Source organism: Sphaerodactylus townsendi, linkage group LG04 (genome assembly GCF_021028975.2).
Source record: "Sphaerodactylus townsendi isolate TG3544 linkage group LG04, MPM_Stown_v2.3, whole genome shotgun sequence".
Taxonomy (NCBI): domain Eukaryota; kingdom Metazoa; phylum Chordata; class Lepidosauria; order Squamata; family Sphaerodactylidae; genus Sphaerodactylus; species Sphaerodactylus townsendi.
Window position 1 is genome coordinate 76,654,570 of NC_059428.1, and position 18,385 is coordinate 76,672,954.

The 18,385-nt window shown below is 39.8% G+C and overlaps 1 protein-coding gene across 2 annotated transcripts in view; it reads left to right on the plus strand.

Annotated features, from left to right (window-relative positions):
- DMD (dystrophin) overlaps positions 1-18,385 on the plus strand; it is a 1,175,169-nt gene that overhangs the window by 370,843 nt on the left and 785,941 nt on the right. The window contains exon 9 of one of the 2 annotated variants that reach the window (XM_048495459.1): positions 2,026-2,160. The exons of the other annotated variant lie outside the window; for it this stretch is intronic. Within the exon in view, the coding sequence (XP_048351416.1) occupies positions 2,026-2,160 (135 nt within the window). The remainder of the gene's footprint in view (positions 1-2,025; positions 2,161-18,385) is intronic. 2 annotated transcript variants of the gene reach the window in all.

Genomic DNA, 18,385 nt, shown 5'->3' on the forward strand with positions numbered 1-18,385 from the left:
TTTCAATCACAGTGATTGTGTGCTCTGATTATTTGTCATTTGGGACAGAAGTAAGAGTTGTTACTTGTCCTCATCCTTCACAAGTAGTAGCACTGTCACTTGAGGTTTACTGAAGTTATGTAAATGAAAATATGTATGTATGTAAAGTGCCATCAAGTAGCAGCTGACTTATGGTGACCCCAGCAAAGGGCTTTCAAGGCAAGTGAGAAGCAGAGGTGATTTGTCATTGCCTTCCTCTGCAGAATGTTCCTTGGTGGTCTTCTGCTCAGCTTCTAAGGTTTGGTGAGATTGGGCTAAATAATGCCTCCCTGAGTCAATCGTTGTTCACTCTCTGACTTCCTTTTCATGTATTATTTTTACCTTCCTTGCAGTCCCACCTTTCAGTAACAGTGAAATCTTAAGAACACTTTCCTGTGAATAAGCACACTGATCAGACTGGGTAGGAATCTTAATAGATTTGCTTGGGATTGCTGACTAATGAACAACATTGGCCCATTTAGACTCGCTTTTCCTTCCCTTTCCATAGACTCCTCAGGTTGTATTCTTGAGATAATATTTTCCAGATACGTTTCCATAGGCTGTGCATTTCCATAGGCTGTGTAACTCACTCTACACGGGCTTGCCTTTAGCCATAATCTGGAAATTAAAACTCGTACAGAATGCGACAACCAGGCTCCTCACTGGACTTCGAACAGGGACCAGATTATGCCAGTCCTATATCATCAGCACTGGCTGCCGATCAAATACCAGGTCATGTTTAAAGTGTTGGTTTTGACCTTCAAAGTTATTCACGGCCTTGGACCTGCATACCTGAGGGACCACCTCTCCCCATATCGCCCCGTTAGGCCCCTCTGCTCCTTGGAGGAGGACCTATTGGTGATTCCTGGCCCAAAGGCAATCAGGTTGGCCTCTACATGGGCCAGGACCTTTACGGCTCCCACCTAGTGGAACAGACTCCCAAGGGAGATCAGGACCCTGCGGGACTTGCAGAGTTTCCACAGGGCCTGTAAGACGGACCCGTTCCGCCAGGCATTTGGTCAGCCTGGCTAAGTACATCTGCCACCATGCCATCTGGCCTCCTATGGGCACAAGGGTGGGAAGGGAGGGGGATCTGATATTAATATTTCTATGGTTCCTGTTTTAAATATTGGGGTACTGTGCTGGTTTTATTGTGTTTTAATGCTTTGTTTTACTGTGGTGGTTCACTGCCCTGAGCCCTTTGGGGAAGGGCAGTCTATAAATTTAATAAAATAAAAATAAATAAATAAAAATATCAGGAAATATGACCACAAAGTGAAAAATCTGTGTGTCTTCGTTTTGGGTACTCTTTTTTTACAGTTGCATTTGATGTGGTAAAACAGAAGAACAGATACTTGGCTTTCTTTTATTTAAGACTAACAGCATATATTATGAAGCTGTATCCCTTTTTGACCATATGGAAAATAGAGAAATAGACCATAGAGAATAACATGGATTTTATTGACAATTTCTAATGACTCAACCTGGAAGCCTCAACCTGTTTGTTGGACATACCTTGAGGACACAGTTTCTGCTTCAGAAAGCTTAGCCCTCCTTAGAATTATATTGCGTAAAGTCATTTGAAATTCCAAGAGCTAATCTGATTATTTATCTGGATTAATTAACTAATTTATTTATGCACTACATAATCATTTTAAGACTTGTTCTAATGGCTACTGTGCACATTTATTCAGAGCTTACTGCAAGATATTGCTTTTCGAGTGTGCTGAATTATAGAGGTCCTTTACTGATTGTGGGTATCATGCCAAGAATAATTATCTGGCACTTCAAGGAGTCTTTCTACCTCTGGTGAAAGGATGTCAGATTAATGAAAGTGCCTCCCTACTTTCCACTTAGTTTTGATTGCTTAATGGCAGCACTGTTTTTACAAGATAGAGTTAAACCACTAGTTTCTCCCTTGAAAATAATTTTTTAAAAATAGTCAGTCATCATATTACACGCTCATCAGTGCATATCTGCTTTTTCTTCTTAATTTCTTCTCCTTAGATCAAAGTCAGTGTAGCACAGGGCCATGTGCGCACCCCCTTACCTCCACCTAAACCTCGCTTCAAAAGCTATGCGTATACCCAAGCTGCTTATGTCATGTCCCCTGATCAAAAAGGGAGGATGTTCCCTCCACAGGTCTGTCAATATTGCTTTTGTTGTGAATATTATTCTAATATGCCTGTGCTTGCTGTGAAAAATGTATGCACTTTTGGAGATTTTGTTTGTGTCCGTCTTAATTCTCAGCAATACTCTTTTCATTTTTCTAGTCTTGTCAGTTTGTCCTTTCTGCTGTATCTTCTATTCTTAACAAAATCAGGTCACACCTACTTTTGTTTATTAGGTGACTTGAGTATCAGTACAATGCTAGGACAGGTGAAAGGTGTTTTCTTCCACTTTTTGTTTCAAAATATGTCTTAGTGTCCTCAAGTAGTAAAACTTCAAAGAATAACACAACTGTATTGTGAGGTCAGGGACTGATTGACCTAAGTTTATCAGGTGACAATTTTTCATTGTATGTGGCAAATAACCTTTGAGGAGGGTTTTAAAGCAATGTGTGATATTTCATAGAAATCTGTGATTTAAAGGAGAAGAGAAAAAAACTTTTACCACATATGCCTAAAATATCCTTTTGGTTCCTGGCTACTGGTTAGTATTGATTTCTGATATGTATAGCTCAAATTGCCACGTAGCAGAAATATATCAGTTGCATACTTATGAAACTCACTTTCTCAGACTTGGATCATACATAATGTTGACTTGTATGTATGAATGAGCCCTTATGGAGCAAATATCACAGATTAATAGAACAAATGAAATGCTGGTTCCTTGTTCACTGACAAGCCTCTCACATTTCTTCCCTTCGGTACACTACAGACACCCCTCCCCCACGCTTACCTGTGATAAAGCAGAGCATTGCACCAACCTTGATATTAACAGTGGTTAAGCAGTTTCCATTAAACGAAGATATGAAAACAGAAGTTGAAAGAGAAACTCTTTGAAGTGCTCTTCAGTTCATTCTTCTTTCATTGATTTATATAATACAGTATCTAAATATTTCACTCTATTAAAATTTTCCATATGGTCCATAGGCAAGTTTTAAACACAAAAAGAAAACCTGCCTCAGAAACATGCAGATATTTAGAGATATTTAGTTCTCAAGTATTTAAATATAAATAGTGCTAAGTCTGTATGTTTTGTGTAGGATGTTAGAAGACATCACCCATTTCTTCCAACTGCCTCATCACTTCTTGTTTTTCTGAGGGTAGTGAGATTTATCATTTGCTTTAAATACATGCAGAATATTTATATTCAATATATCAAGTGTTGTAATGAATTTTACTACCTTTTAATTCATTTGTACTCTACCTTTTTCTCCAATGGTGACTCAAAGTGGCTTACATCATTCTCCTCTTTTCCATTTTATCCTCACAGCAACCCTGTAAGGTTGGTTAGGCTGAGAGAGTGTGAGTATCCCAAGGTCATGTAGTGAGCTTCCATAGCATGAGTGGGAATGCAGACCCAGGTGACTCAGGTCTTAACCATTCCACCACACTCTCAAACCTTTTCGTTAGGCAATTTTTAGTGAGCTAAAATAATTTGAATGGAGTAATCAAGAACTAAATATGGAATAATGAGGAATGGAAAAACATTTCTTTCAAAGTAATGACAAGATAGAGATGGAAATGTTGCCTTAAGCTCCTTACCTAGCCCATTATTACCTACTCATAGTGAACCCAGCAAAGGACTTTCAGGGCAAATGAGAAGCTGAAGTGATTTGTCAATTACCATTTTCTTCAGAGCCTTCCTTGGTGGTTTCCCAATCAAGTGCTGATCCTGCTTAGCTTCTGAGATCTGATGAGAGTATGCTGACCTCCCTTCTCAATCCATAGTTAGCTATCAAGAAAATTCTGATCTCAAGGCTATTTCTGCTGCCTACTTTCCCACGTTTTTGGTCCTTTGTTCTCTAGTTTATCCTTAAGTAGCATTTTACCAATCCAGAATTATAGCAGGAGAAGCAAGACTTCAGTTTCAAATATCTAAGATTGTGTCCATTGTGTATGTGTGCCCAGGAAGATAGAATGGTAATTATACCTGGAAGCCTTTTTGTGTTTTGGTGTTTTCTCCCACCAAATTTTGTCAACTTACTGCTGAAATGCTTGTTGAGAAAATTCTCCTATTTTCTGGACTCTAACCTTGAATTTTCTTTCTTTTTGATGAAGTAGCATCTGTATACAGTAAAGAATATGGAGAATTGTAACTTTTCTTACTATTTCTAGGGCTGGGGAATTATTTAAAGAGAAGGCACTTTGTGTTAGTGAGAAACAGAGTTGTCCAACATATCATCAATGAGAAAAGGGCTTCCCTTAGCTTCCGTACAAAGCCTGGAGCCTGGCAATGTTCCTGTTACTCTATGTTGGACATTAGAATTGTAGAGAAACAATGCGAAAACTGTTTTCTTAAGGTTCTCACAGGGTTTTTAAGGTTTTCACTCACATACCCCTTGGCAACCCAGGTTGCTTAAATTGTACTTCCATATTAGAAAACATGTTATGTAATTTTTTTTCATGTACCCTCAAATGCTCTAGCACATGCCCCTGGGTTACCAACTACTGTTTTAGGGAGAAAATAAGATTGTTAAAGAAGGGAAGAATATTTCAGTTAACTCAATGAACTGTTTTGTCATTCATCTGCTTATCTGTTTGTCTGTTTGGCCTGCTTTTCAATGATTTCAGAGCCTCTTGGTCCTTGATACTTTTCAGCATTGTCAGCGTGTTACCCTCCTCAGCACTCCAGTGTTTCCCAGCATTTTAACAGCACTGGCTGAGCAAAGGGAGGGAAGAAGAAAACTTGTTCCTTTACTTCACCTTTCTTGCTTGACTTTGCCATCTTTACCAAGGAAATGTTGTGGACATAGCATACCTGGATTTTAATATGGCCTTTGAACTGGTGCTCCATGATATTCTTACAAGTAAGCTGGAAAGATGTGGACTAGACAATGCAACTGTTAGATGGATTTGTAATTCATAGAATCATAGAGTTGGAAGAGATCACAAGGGTCATCATGACCAACCCCCTGCCATCCACTAAAACACAGTCCAAGCACTCTTGACAGATGGTCATCCAGCCTCTGTTTAAAACCTCCAAAGAAGGAGACTCCACCCAGTGGTGGGATCCAAAAATGTTAATAACAGGTTCCGATGGTGGTGGGATTCAAACAGTGGCGCCGCCGCACACACGCACCTCCAGTCCCTATTGGGCAGGGAGGTTGCTTTAGTAACCCCTTCTCAGCGCTCAGAAAAAAATAGTAACCACTTCTAGAGAAGTGGTGAGAACTGGTTGGATCCCACCTCTGACTCCACCACACTCCAAGGTAGTGCATTCCACTGTCGAACATCCCTTACTGTTAGGAAGTTTTTTCTGATGTTTAGGTGTAATCTCTTTTCCTGCACCTTGAACCCATTACTCCTGGTCCTAGTCTCTGGAGCCGCAGAAAACAAGCTTGCTCCCTCACCAACATGACATCCCTTCAAATATCTAAACATGGCTATCATGTCACCTCTTAACCTTCTCTTCACCAAACTAAACATACCCAGCTCCCTAAGTCTCTCCTCATAGGACATGAATTCCAGACCTTTTACCATATTGGTAGCTATGTATTATGACCACATATAGCCAGCAGTAATTTTTCTAGCTTCTGTCAGTATCCGATGATGTTTAAGTGAGTTAACTTAGCTGAAGGAATGTCCTATAGTTACAGAAGGACCATGTATATATTTTAGTATTTAGTATTTTAGTACCAGTGTCTATAATTGTGAGCAATAATGGGCAAATTTGGTATGCTGATTTTGTATGTTTATTTTATGCCAATAAAGGCTTGTGACCATATTGGTAGCCCTCCTCTGGACCCGTTCCAGCTTGTCAATATCCTTCTTGAATTGCGGTGCTGAGAACTGTACACAATATTCCAAGTGAGGTCTAACCAATGCAGAATAGAGAGGTACAATTACTTCCCTCAATCTAGACACTATACTCCTATTGATACAGCCCAGGATCGCATTGGTTTTCTTGGCTGCCAGATCACACTGCTGTTGGTAGGGCGTCTCTAGAAATTGACAAGGTTGGTAGAAAAGCAGAAGCGGGGAAAAGAAAGGAGGTAAGATAGCTAGGGAAGGAGAGTGGTGGAAACAGTGGTTGGAAGTAGGGAGAGAGGTTAGAAAACAAAGGTGGGGAATGGGATGTAACCTTCCTGCAAGTTTTTTTTGGGTCCTCACTTGTATGATTTATATCATACAAGTGCCCTATCTCCAGAGGTGGCATCCATCTTCAAGGTGTGGCTCGGAATGAGAGTATAGATATTCTGTACTCTAAATGATGTGGACACATTCACAATCTTAGTGAAGTTAAAACTCTGTGAGGAAGAAGCAACATGTTTTGGTGATTCACAATTTGTTTGAAATGTTATAAGACCCAATACTAAAGTGGTTGCAACATAAGATGGGCAAAGTGTATTACAGCAACCACAGCTGCCATCAGGCTCAAAACCTCTGTATGCAGACCACTCTCTGGGCACAGAAAGATTTGAGGTTGTATAAATAAGCATTTGCTGTTTGTCCAGGACTAGTAAGCTTTTGCCATAATGGAATCTAAAAGTGTCCTCATCAATTGAAGGTGTCATAAGAGCCCCAGGTGTAGCTAATTTCAATTTAAATTACAGTCGAATGAAGTTAGGATAAACACATGGTGAAGGATAGATGGTGGAAAAATAAGCCATCAATGTACAGAAAGATTGTTTCAGATTATACTAAAACTGCTGCCATGCACTTGCTGAAGATTCTGGAATGGAGGAGAGGTCAGCACTTTATATTACTAGTGCTTATATTTCACAGTGAATCACAGAAATCAACACAGTTGATAGAGATACCGAAGTAGGCATTTTTGATGCTGTTAGATGCAAACTGTACTGTCAGTGTTAGGAGAAGCAAGATGGGAGTGAGCCATCAGGAACTTTTCAATGAAATCACTGAAAATCCCTGAGATTAAGAATTTAATCACCATTTTTTGTGAGCTACCTTAGAAGCTTGTCAGTCAGACATGCAATATAAAAATACTTCAAACCATAATCAATAATTAAAATAAAATTACTGCTTACAACATTAATGTTACCAACGCAATCAAGGATTTGCAGCATGTTTCTAAAAATTTTTAGACACACTTGGTATGTCTTGGAGGAATATATATTCCGCGGGGTTGGAGCAGATAAAAAAGGTTCCTCTGGATATTATTTTAATTTGGCTCATTTCAACTTGGCTCATGAATGGAACAGTTAAAATAGTTTTCTGAGCAGATATAAAAGACTGCAATTGGGCATGAAGAAGGAGAGTAAATTTTTCAGATATGCATGGGCAAAGCAAAAACACATAAAATGAGGAAGAAGCCCTTTTTCCTGTTGCAGCAAATAAGTGCTGCCTCAGGCAGCTGCCTCAAGTTGCCTGGAGGAAGGTTTAGCCCTGAATAGAAATACTAACACCGACTCATAGCTCCAAGGAATTTCCCAGAGAGGCTGTGACATTGGTAAGCAACTCATACAGCTGTGGCTGTTCACAGTTAGAATTTTATGCTATAATCAACTTCCAGGAAGTATGGTGTCTCTTCTGGTCACAGCACAGGATCAAATTTATCTCAGAGTTTAAAAAATTAGCTTTTATGCAGTTGTGCATTGACATTTTTTAAATCATCATTGTGTGAGAGCAGAATATATGAACCAACCAATAAGGGCAGTATAAGTAAATTTTAATGAGATTTGGTTTTCTGTTTAAAGCCAAATTATGCTTTAAAGTCAGCAGTTTCTACCAAAATTTGTAATTACCAGATTCAGTTTATATAAATAGGTGGAACCTGATGATAATCTAACAGTGCAATCCAGAATAGAGTTACTCCAGTCTAATCCCATTGACGAAGGCTTTCACGGCCAGATTCAACTGGCTGTGGTGGCTTTTCCGGGCTGTGTAGCTGTGGTCTGGTGGATCTTGTTCCTAATGTTTCACCTGCATCTGTGGCTGTCATCCTCAGAGGTGTATCACAGAGGGAAGTCTGTCACACAGTGTCCAGTGAGAAGGGAATGTTTAGTGGGGTATATATTGTCCATGTCCCAGGGTGGGGAACCAATCAGTAAGTGTTTGGGTGGAACTCGCTATGCAAAGATGTGGTTGATAGTATTGTATTGTGGGTGGGGTTTTTTTAGTCCAGGGAGTGATTCACATTTTCATGCCCTGCAGCATCAGCAGCAGTATTGGTGAATGCAAATCCTATGTATGGGTGGAGTCCATTGTTCATGGTGTTTTTAAGTACTGGTAGCCAAGCTTTGTTAATTCTCAGAGTCTCTTCTTTCCTGTTGAAGTTGGTGTTTGTGAATTTCAATGGCCTCCCTGTACAATCTCACATAGTAACCTTCTGAACTGTCCAGAATTTCAGTGTTTTCAAATAAAATATTATGTCCAGTTTTGTTTAACACATGTTCTGTAACTGCAGATTTTTCAGAAAGGTCAAGCCGACAGTGTCTTTCATGCTCCTTAATACGAGTCTGAATGCTGCGTTTTGCGGTTCTTACCTTTTGTGGTTCCTACCTTTCCACAGCTTCAGGATATGTGATAGACTCCTGCAGAAGTGAGGGGTCTTTCTTGTCCTTTGCTGAGAGTAGCATCTGCTGTATTTTCCTGGTAGGTTTGAAGATGGTTTGTAGGTTATGTTTTTTCATCAGTTTCCCCATTTGATCAATGATTCCCTTGATGTATAGTAGACATATTTTTCCTGTGGTGGGCTGCTTCTTCTTGGTCCTCTGGGTTTCTCTTGGTCTTAAAGCTCTTCTGATTTCTGTTGTGGAGTAGCCATTAGCCTGCAGAGCCTGCAGAGCCCAGTAGCCATTAGCCTGCAGAGCCCAGTCAGGGAGGAGGTGAGGTTCACAAATTTGTTTTGCATGATCTGTCAGAGTTTTGATTATACCCCTGTTCTGCTGTGGATGGTGGTTGGAGTTTTTATGTACATACCGGTCTGTGTGAGTTGGTTTCCTGTATACTGTGTGGCCCAGTTGATGGTTGGGTCTGCGAAAGATCAAGACATCTAAAAAAAGGAATTTTCCTTCTTTTTCAGATTCCATGGTAAATTGGATGTTTGGGTGGATGCTGTTAAGGTGGTCCAGAAAATTCAGCAATTCCTCCTCGCCATGGCTTCAGATTGTAAAAGTGTCATCCACAAATCGGAACCAAGTTGCGGGTTTCCTGGGTGCTGTTTTGAGGGCTTGTTTCTCAAAATGTTCCATGTAAAAATTGGCTATCACTGGGCTGAGGGAGCTTCCATGGCTACCCCATCTGTCTGCTCATTGTAATCATTGTCCCATTGGAAGTGCTGTTTGTTAGGCGGTATTGAAGCAAAGCTGTGATGTCATCTGGAAAAATCTGGCCGATGAGTGTGAGTGTGTCTTTCACTGGAACTTTGGTGGACATTGAAACAACATCGAAGCTGATAAATCTGTTGCTAAGGTTGAGATGGTGATTGCTAATTTTTTCAATGAAGTGGGCTGAGTCTTTAACATAATGCGTTATGTGTCCAATGTGGCTTTGTAACTGTGAAGTCAAAAATTTTGCCAGTTCGTATGTGGGAGAACCAATCACACTCACAGTAGGTCTGAATGGAATGGAGTCCTTGTGGATTTGGGGAGTCCATATAACTGGGGTGGAAAGACTTCTGACTTGCAGAGTCGTTGGTGTGTGTCTGGTTGAATGGAGGAGTTCTTAATGTGGTGGTTTGGCAAGTGATTTTCTTGGTTGGGTCTTGTTTCAGTTTTTTGTATGTTGTGGGATCCAGCAGTACTCTGATTTTTTCTTTATATTATTCAGTCTTCATGATTACGGTGGCATTTCCATTTCCACAGCCCGGAAACCACACAGCACCCAAATTTCCATTGTCTGCTGGAAGTATGATGATTTCTGGATCTGAGCTGAGATTCTTAATGACATTTCTTTCCTTTCGTGTAATGTTGCTAGAGGGAAGTTTTGTTTTTTGTAATATCCTTGCTGTTTCTCCTCTTAGTTCCTTTGCTTCTGGAAGATGCCGGATGGCTGATTCTACATTAGCAATGACGGGAACTCTGGTGGGAGTTACAGCAAAATTGCCTCCCTTGGCCAGGATGGATGTTTCGTCACTTGAAAGTTGCCGTTCAGTCAAATTTATGATGATTCTTGAAGTGTCCAATGAGGGTTTCTGTTGATGCTGATGTTTTTGGATTTTGTTGAATTTCTCCTTCTGTATTTGTGTATGGCTAGCAATGTCTTTCTCCATTTTTCTTTATGTGAGGTTGTCAGTTTTGTCCTACTCCTGGCTTCTCATTTTTTGACTGATATGGAGTGGTAGCAACTCCTTGCCTATGGCTGCAAGTTCTTTGTTCGTGGTGTGGATTCTCTCACGTAATAATGAGCATTCCAGGCGGTTATATATGTGGTTAGCCTGTGGGGATTTAAAAGTCCTTTTTGCTGTGAGGAAGACTGGAATAGTTTTGGTGTCTCTGCAATGCAGAAGTAAGGATAAAGAGCATAGCAGGTGTGCTTTCTTGATCTGGAGTGTCTCCATTTTCTGGGTCTGTTGGCACATTTCCTCCCCGTAGAGGTGTTCAATGTATTGTTGAAGGCTTTCACAGCCAGATTCAACTGGCTGTGGTGGTTTTTCCAGGCTGTGTGGCCGTGGACTGGTGGATCTTGTTCCTAACATTTTGCCTGCATCTGTGGCTGGCATTTTCAGAGATGTATCACAGACGGAAGTCTGTTACACACTGTGTCCAGTGAGAAGAGAATGTTTAGTGGGGTATATAGTCCATGTCCCAGATTGGTTCCCCACCCTGGGACATGAACAACATATACACCACTAAACATTCCCTTCTCACTGGACACAGTGTGTAACAGACTTCCCCCTGTGAAAAATCTCTGAAGATGCCAGCCACAGATGCAGGAGAAACATTAGGAACAAGATCCACCAGACCACCGCCACACTGCCTGGAAAGCCCACCACAACCAGTAATCCCATTGACTTCAATTGGCTTAGACTGGGGTAACATTTCTGGATTACACTGTTAGTATGAAAGTTCCTTTCTAGTATCTGCTAGAACACTGCAATATTTCAGATGCTAGGGTTTGTGGAAAAACAGCTTTCACTGGCCACTAACATCTTTAATATGTACATTTAGCTTTCTGAAAGTTCTCAAGGATGCTAAGAACATGGTGTTGCAGTTGATGGGGTACAGACATGCCTGATTACTATCCCTTGGGTTTTAAAAGCAACTAAGGTAGAGTCTGTTGTTGCTTATGCACTTGTACAGTTGTCAGCATTGATCAGTTAATATCGCTCTCCTTTTTTTCTTCTTTTGTTCTTGGAATTTTTTAGAAATTAAGCCATGGGTCTCATGGATCTTCTGTGAAAATGATGGGTGGATTCCGCATTGGCCTAAAAACAGCGGTGTGAAAGCGGTGTAAAATGGTTTAAAACAATGTAAAAGGGTTTACACCATTTTCACACTTCTGTTTTTGGCCCATGCGGAATCCGCGATGGTGTTTTTCTCAAGTTTCAGGGTTATTTCCTTGACTCCAGCAGCTCTTCTGGGTCACAGGAAAGCACTTGGGTGCTAGAGGAAGTACCACTGTTAGTGGAAATGATTTGTTGGATCCAACCCTATGTCTCAGACATCCCTGAGTCAAGGAAGCAGCAGCAGTAAGAGAATCCATTATACACAAAAACTGTAAAACCAGTACTGAATAATTGCTTTGTTGATATAACAGATTACAAAATAGACAAAAAAACCTTTCAACAAGACATAATAATGCAAATTAAAATACATATTAAATTTGTGTTTATACTATGTTTTTCATAGACTGAAATATCTACTCATTCTACATAAGACCTATGCAGTTTAAATATGGATAACACCACACACTTATATTTAATGTCATTGTACACAAAACAAGGAAGATTAATTCTTGAATAATGCTATTATAGAAATTGAATTTTAATTAGAAGTTTCTCTGGTATAGGTCAAATCACTTAAACCACTAGCAATCAGCTGGATTTATAGATTTATAGTGATTAGAAAGTGACTTGTCGGCAATTTATTGAGTTGCTCTGGAAAGATAGCAATGTAAAATAGAACCTTTCACCTTTGGTCACTGGTATGAATACAACCAGCATAATAGTAATAGAACAAGAGGGAATGTGCAGGGACTTGACGGAGGCATCTCATGGAGGAAGTGATTGCTTTGGAGAGTGAATTCTATAGCATTATACCCTTCTGAGGGCCCTCTCCTCCTCAAGAAGAATATCTGTAATTGAAAATCACTCAAATGTGTGTTTCAACTCTAAAATTTCTTAACCAAATAATACATTTGAGTTCTTTGTTAAAATCACCCATAAGGATCATTGTCTACAGCTGCAAAAACGCAACCAGAGAAATAAGTCCCTAAAATAAAGCAGGTAGCTTCTTTTCTCATGATATTTGCCACCATGGTGAGATCATTTTCCAAACATGCTGGCCAAAAGTATTGCTGTACATAAAACTAAGCTCCTGAATAACAGAGGTTTTTGTCTCAACATAAGGTACTTAAATGACTTGCTGTAGCCTTACCATGAGCCTTGTTTAGAATCAGGATGTTCTTATAATACTACAGCATTCCTTTTCTTCAAAAGTAGTGACTGGGTCGATTGTGTTGTTTGAAACGGTACTTAAAATAAATTGGAGAATGATCTTCCATCATATGTAAATGCAACCCTGCTCTCTAAGCAAATAGCTCTTGGGTTATACATTTGGATACATTCAATTTCATTTAATGCCATGCCTCTCTTACTTTATTGGGAATTTGTAACAAAACAAATTACTAACAGTAGATTAATGTACATATCTTGTTGCAGAAAATAAAGCTAAAATTGTTGCAAATGCTATTGATTATCTCAGTCAGTTTGGGCAAGACTGAACTGCAATTGTCCAGATTTATTATTCTCTGGATTGACTCTGGTAATTTTTGCACATTGTCCTATATTTAACCTTTTTGTGGGCCTTCGATGTGCTCTTGAGAAGAGTGCATTAAATCTAGTTAAAGAGGTATTGGAACACATGGCTTCTTGGGTACAACTCTGTTGGTTACCTTGGATATGTTAATTAATTTGAGTTGGGTTATATTTTGGCAATGAAACATGACATAACAGTTGGTGATACAAGGGGAGGAAAACATTTTTCTCTTTTCTGATGCAGTGACCTTTTTGCAGACATCAATTTTCTCTTGACAAGTATATGGAGAGGATGCAAATGGGGGAAGGGGCCAGTCATATCTCCTTGTACCACATTTTAAGGTGTGTTAAAATGACTTCCTACCACTACAATAGGGTTAGAGGAAACTGACAGGAGTATGGGGGTGTGGAATGGGTGTACTCTTGTCATGATGGCATGAAATCATGGAAGCAAAGTCAGTCCAATCCTAGAGTGGGCTAATTTCACCTCTGAGTTTTCCCCACAACAATTACAATTAAAAAAACCCTTGTAGCTTCCTACCAGATAAACAACAGGAAACAGAGGGTGGGGGAAGGGGGAAGGGTATCACCCACCCGGTAGGAACATGGCAAGTCTAACCTTGTACAACATGCTGTATTGTTGCTTTAGCCAAATAAATACTAGTTTCTGTTGAGCTTCTGTGGTTGTGGCAGCAACGCAGAACTTGTCTAAATTTTCACTGAAATAGATTGCAGTTCTCTTGGCTTTGAGAAATTCACTAAATGTTACCACAAAAATGGCTATTCCTTCAGTAAAATAGCTGGTCCTTTCATCTACTGATTTTCTTTGAAACTCCGAAAGTATTCCATAATAATACAAATAAAAAAATGAATCTCCATGTATTACCTCTGTTCTTTCCTTTCTCTTGTTCCCCAGGCATTGTCATAATATTGCCAAGGATACAAAACAAACTTATGTTGTACATGTTCTTTGTAGAGGAATAAAATTGTATATGATGAGTAAAATTACTGTAAAGTCACAATAGAAAAAGCAAAATTACCATAACATGATGACCAACACTGAAAGAAATACAACTGAATTCCAGTATTTAATTATGTTTTATTATTATGGGTTAACATCAAATGATAGATAAAAATAGTCTTCCCTTGCTTCAAAGTCATCAAAGGGAACAGCTCAGGACTGGCACCTGAGTTTAGTAGGACAAGGTGGAAGCCAAGACTCATGCCACCTCATTGTGCCTACTGATGCCATCACATGTCTGTGTCCTTTTTTCTCATTTGGTTGAACAGAAGTGGGAGAGGTGTTGACACTGAGGCCATTTCTGCACAGCCAATTACAGCATTGTGTCATCGGTGTTATTGACAATGCTGCAGCAACAAAGCATTTGCATGGGGGGCGCACCATAGTCAGGTAGAAATCGGCTGAATCCCAGAACTTCGCATGGCTGCACTTTGCAAACGGCAATCATTGTTACCCAGAGTAGATGTCATGGGTGTTCGGTGCCAGGATTGGCCAGTGTGGGCCACCATTGTGGAGGACGGACTCTGCTGCACCGATTCCTGGCGGGTGCTTCACATGACGCTGACTGTGGAGTACCATTGTTGAAAAGACATGCTCAGTGAGCGACTTTCGAATAAACCATTGTGGGCCCACTGGAGCATTGCCGCATCGCTGCAGCATCGTTTCTGCAGCGATGACCATGCAACTCCCCGCCTATGACGCTGTTGTTACTGTCCTTTTACTGACTTTTTTGGCCCATGGGAAACAGCCTGAGCCCCTCTCTAAAGATTGCTATCACATGAAGGAGCAAGTACTGAGTGAGAGGTGGTAGAAGGCATCACATGGGGCAGGGCTTGTGTACCACTGTGTAAAAAGAAACTGATCAGTCAGATGCTTGGGCATGCAATAGTTTATTTTGAGGCTGGGTAGCTAGGTAGACAAGCAGGCAGGGAATGCAGGCAGGCTCCGCTTATTGCTCTTTATGTTTACTCAGAAGTAAGTTCTACTGGGTTCAGTGGGGCTTACTCCCAAGTTAATGTTCATAGAAAGGTGCTGTAAGTGAGGAAGAAAGATGGGTAGGTAGATACATAGCACACTCTTGCCTCCACAGTTCCTAGGAGATGCCACATCATGGGGTTAACCAAAATGTTACTCTCTGCCCAGGGTTTATAAAAATGAGTCATCCTGACTCCTCACCATCCAGAAGAAGTGAGTTCCATAATGCATCTACTGGAAAGGTCCAGTTTTTGGTGTTCAGTTTCATATTTTTACATTTAATTTATGATATTTATTTTATATTCCACCTTTCCCTGGTAAACCAGGCTCAAAGTAACTAACATCACTGTGTGTGTGTGTGTGTGCGTGTGTGTGTGTGTGTGTGTGTGTGTGTGTGTGTGTGTGTAAAATATACAATATATTTAAAATAATTAAAATTACCCTAACAATTACTATTGACATATGGCACCTTAATCCATTATTTTACTTTAATCAATTATTTATCCCTGTAAGGTGGATAAAATATATACTCCACTGCACAATCATTCCACCCTATGCCACAGAGAGAAATACATTTTACTGTGACATGGCCCTGAAGACACCAGTCACAGATGCATGGTGAAATGTTGGCATCAAAAACTACCAGACAACAGCCACACAGTCCAGAAAACCCACAACAGCCAAGCAGCAGTGATTGAAAATAGGAGCCAACAATCAGTATTGATTTCATTCTTTCACAAAGACTGAGACACAAAGAACAAACAAAACAAAGAAAATACAAAAGAAAATGGGGGGAGGAACAGGAAAGGAGAGCAGGAAAAGAAAAAAAGGAAGGAGAAGGGAGGGAGGGAGAAGAAAAGGTAAGGAAAGCAGGGAAGTGGCCTGATTAAGGTGTATTATCATTGCTGTTCTCACCATACACCTGGCAGAATATCTCCGTTTTGCAAGCACTTCATAGAAATACTGATACAGAAGTAGAATACAGCTTCTTTTACACACTTTAAAGAGGTAGACCATCTAGGAGACTTGTGTTGTTAGCTATCTAAATTGAGCTTAGGTTTTCTGATCTTTTTGTTGAAGTTTAAGAAAACTCAGCATAACTCAGTATATATTGTCTTCCCTTTATGTGTGAATGGGCACTGGTGATGGATTAGATTAGCCATCTCTAGTTTACACTTCATGAACTAAATTTAAGCATCTAAACATAACCATATAAAGTAATTTAATTTCTGAACACTTAATGATTCCAGAAGATCTTTATTTTTTCGAATTGTGTAAACAATAAAATGGAACATTTAACAACTGCAACAGCTCTGCCTTTGTGAATGTAACAAAGCAAAATACAAGGAGTGTGTTTAATTTGAGAATGTTAATGTTGGAATGTTCCATGAGAGGTTAAATTTAAATGTGTTTAGAAAGTGGCTTCAATGAACTTTTTGAAGGGGTTCTTTGTAGGCTTCTGAAGCTTTGAAGTCATTTAATTTTTATAAACCTATATATAATATTATTTTTGCAATTATTAAATTTGAACTAAGGATTAATTTGGCATGGGTTCAAAATTTTCATTAATTATTTTATATTCATTATTTTAATTCGACATCTGAGTTGATTAAAATTATATCTAAGAATGAACTGGGAGTAGTTGTCTGCAGATGTAATGAGACAAGTTTCCAGGGCTGTTGATGACACACTCTTTCATCAGGCCCTGCAATCTCCACCCAAGTACACTGGCAAGCCAAATGATGAGACAGAAAGTGCAACTAGAGAAAAATCTTTGAGCACAACTGTGCTATGAGCTGCACTGTTAGAACTTCTCTCTAAGGAAGCATTGTTGGTTTCCAAAACTTTTGATTTCCTACAGACCAAAATTTCCTTTATGGATCATAAGTTGGAAATTTTAAACAAATTGCATTCAACCTTACCAACACATGAATTGTATAATAACCAACATAACCTGATTTCCATGTGGGGCTCTTTGGAACATAATACAATATCCCTTGTATTACAGAAATGCCAAGTGGCTGCATATATTGGTAAATCCAAACATAACTTTATCAAATGGTCCAACATTTGGAACATTAAGAGGTCAGTAAGTAAACTGCTCGGATGCTCTCTCATTGAAAACCAATTTACAGCTTACAAACACCTTCCTAATGCTGGCCAATACATCAGAATAGAGCTATTTTTTTCAGTATTCAGGATCACCTGGCCACCTGATGAGATACAATGACTACTACTTTGGACAATATAACAAGATTTTCTAAAGTCTTCAAGAACATTATTCCTATGAATCTAGGAATTCGTCAGTGAGCAAAACCTAATGCACCAGAGATGGAGCAGGATTTTCCCATGTTACGCATTTTAGAACCCTAAAGGAGTTTGTATGCGAATGGAAATGCTTGGAAGAGGCTCTGAAAGTAACAGTAGTTAAATCACAATGTATCTCAGAGGAGCTCATATCAGCCCAAGTGAACTGTATTCTTACAGAACAAGTTGAAGTTCCAGCAAATCATAGTGCTTTTTTGATCAGTGATGTTGTTTCCTCGGCTCTTTTGCCCTCTGCATTTCAGCAATCACTTTCTGCCCCAGTACTTAGCCAAGAAGCTATACAAAACTTATCTACCTCAACCTTGACCACAGGAAAGAATCTAACACTTGCGAGCTGTATTTCTCCAAATGACTAACACAGACTTTTCACAACCACTGGCCAACTTCTTACTCATGTCGTAGCAGGCACTTTGATTGGCAATGATGGTCATACTCATCATTGTGAAAGGGAAACCCAAACCCTGGCAGTTGGCGCCATCAAGACAGCTAGATGAACTCCAGACTATGTGGTGCAAGGGATACAGAGACCAGCAGACTTTCATATTGATCTTAGATCAACAAGAGTGCTACAAATTGAACCATGTTTAGATGGCCCTGTCATGTCTTGGGCATAAGAATTGGAAGAGTTGGCAACTTCCCTGTGTCCAGTCACTGAAGAGAATCGGATTACTCAGAATCTGGATGCTTCTAATCCAGATGAGCCTCTGTTTTCTTACCAATCTACCGTAGATCTGGAGAGTGAGGTAATAGAGGAGTTCAAGAATCTTCCTTTAGTTGACGAGGAGAACACTATTTCAGGACAAAATGATCTCAAGATTTTCTTCACAGAGACCAGGAGAGATACCTCAGACAAGGCCATGTGAAGACAGTAGCCTTATATCTGGTGTCCCTCTGGTTATCCCTTGTTCTTCAGACAAGCAAGCAGTATTGGAGATGCAGCAGATGTGTATATTAAATATAAGCTCTAAGTCTCCCCCCCCCCCGCTCCAATGAACA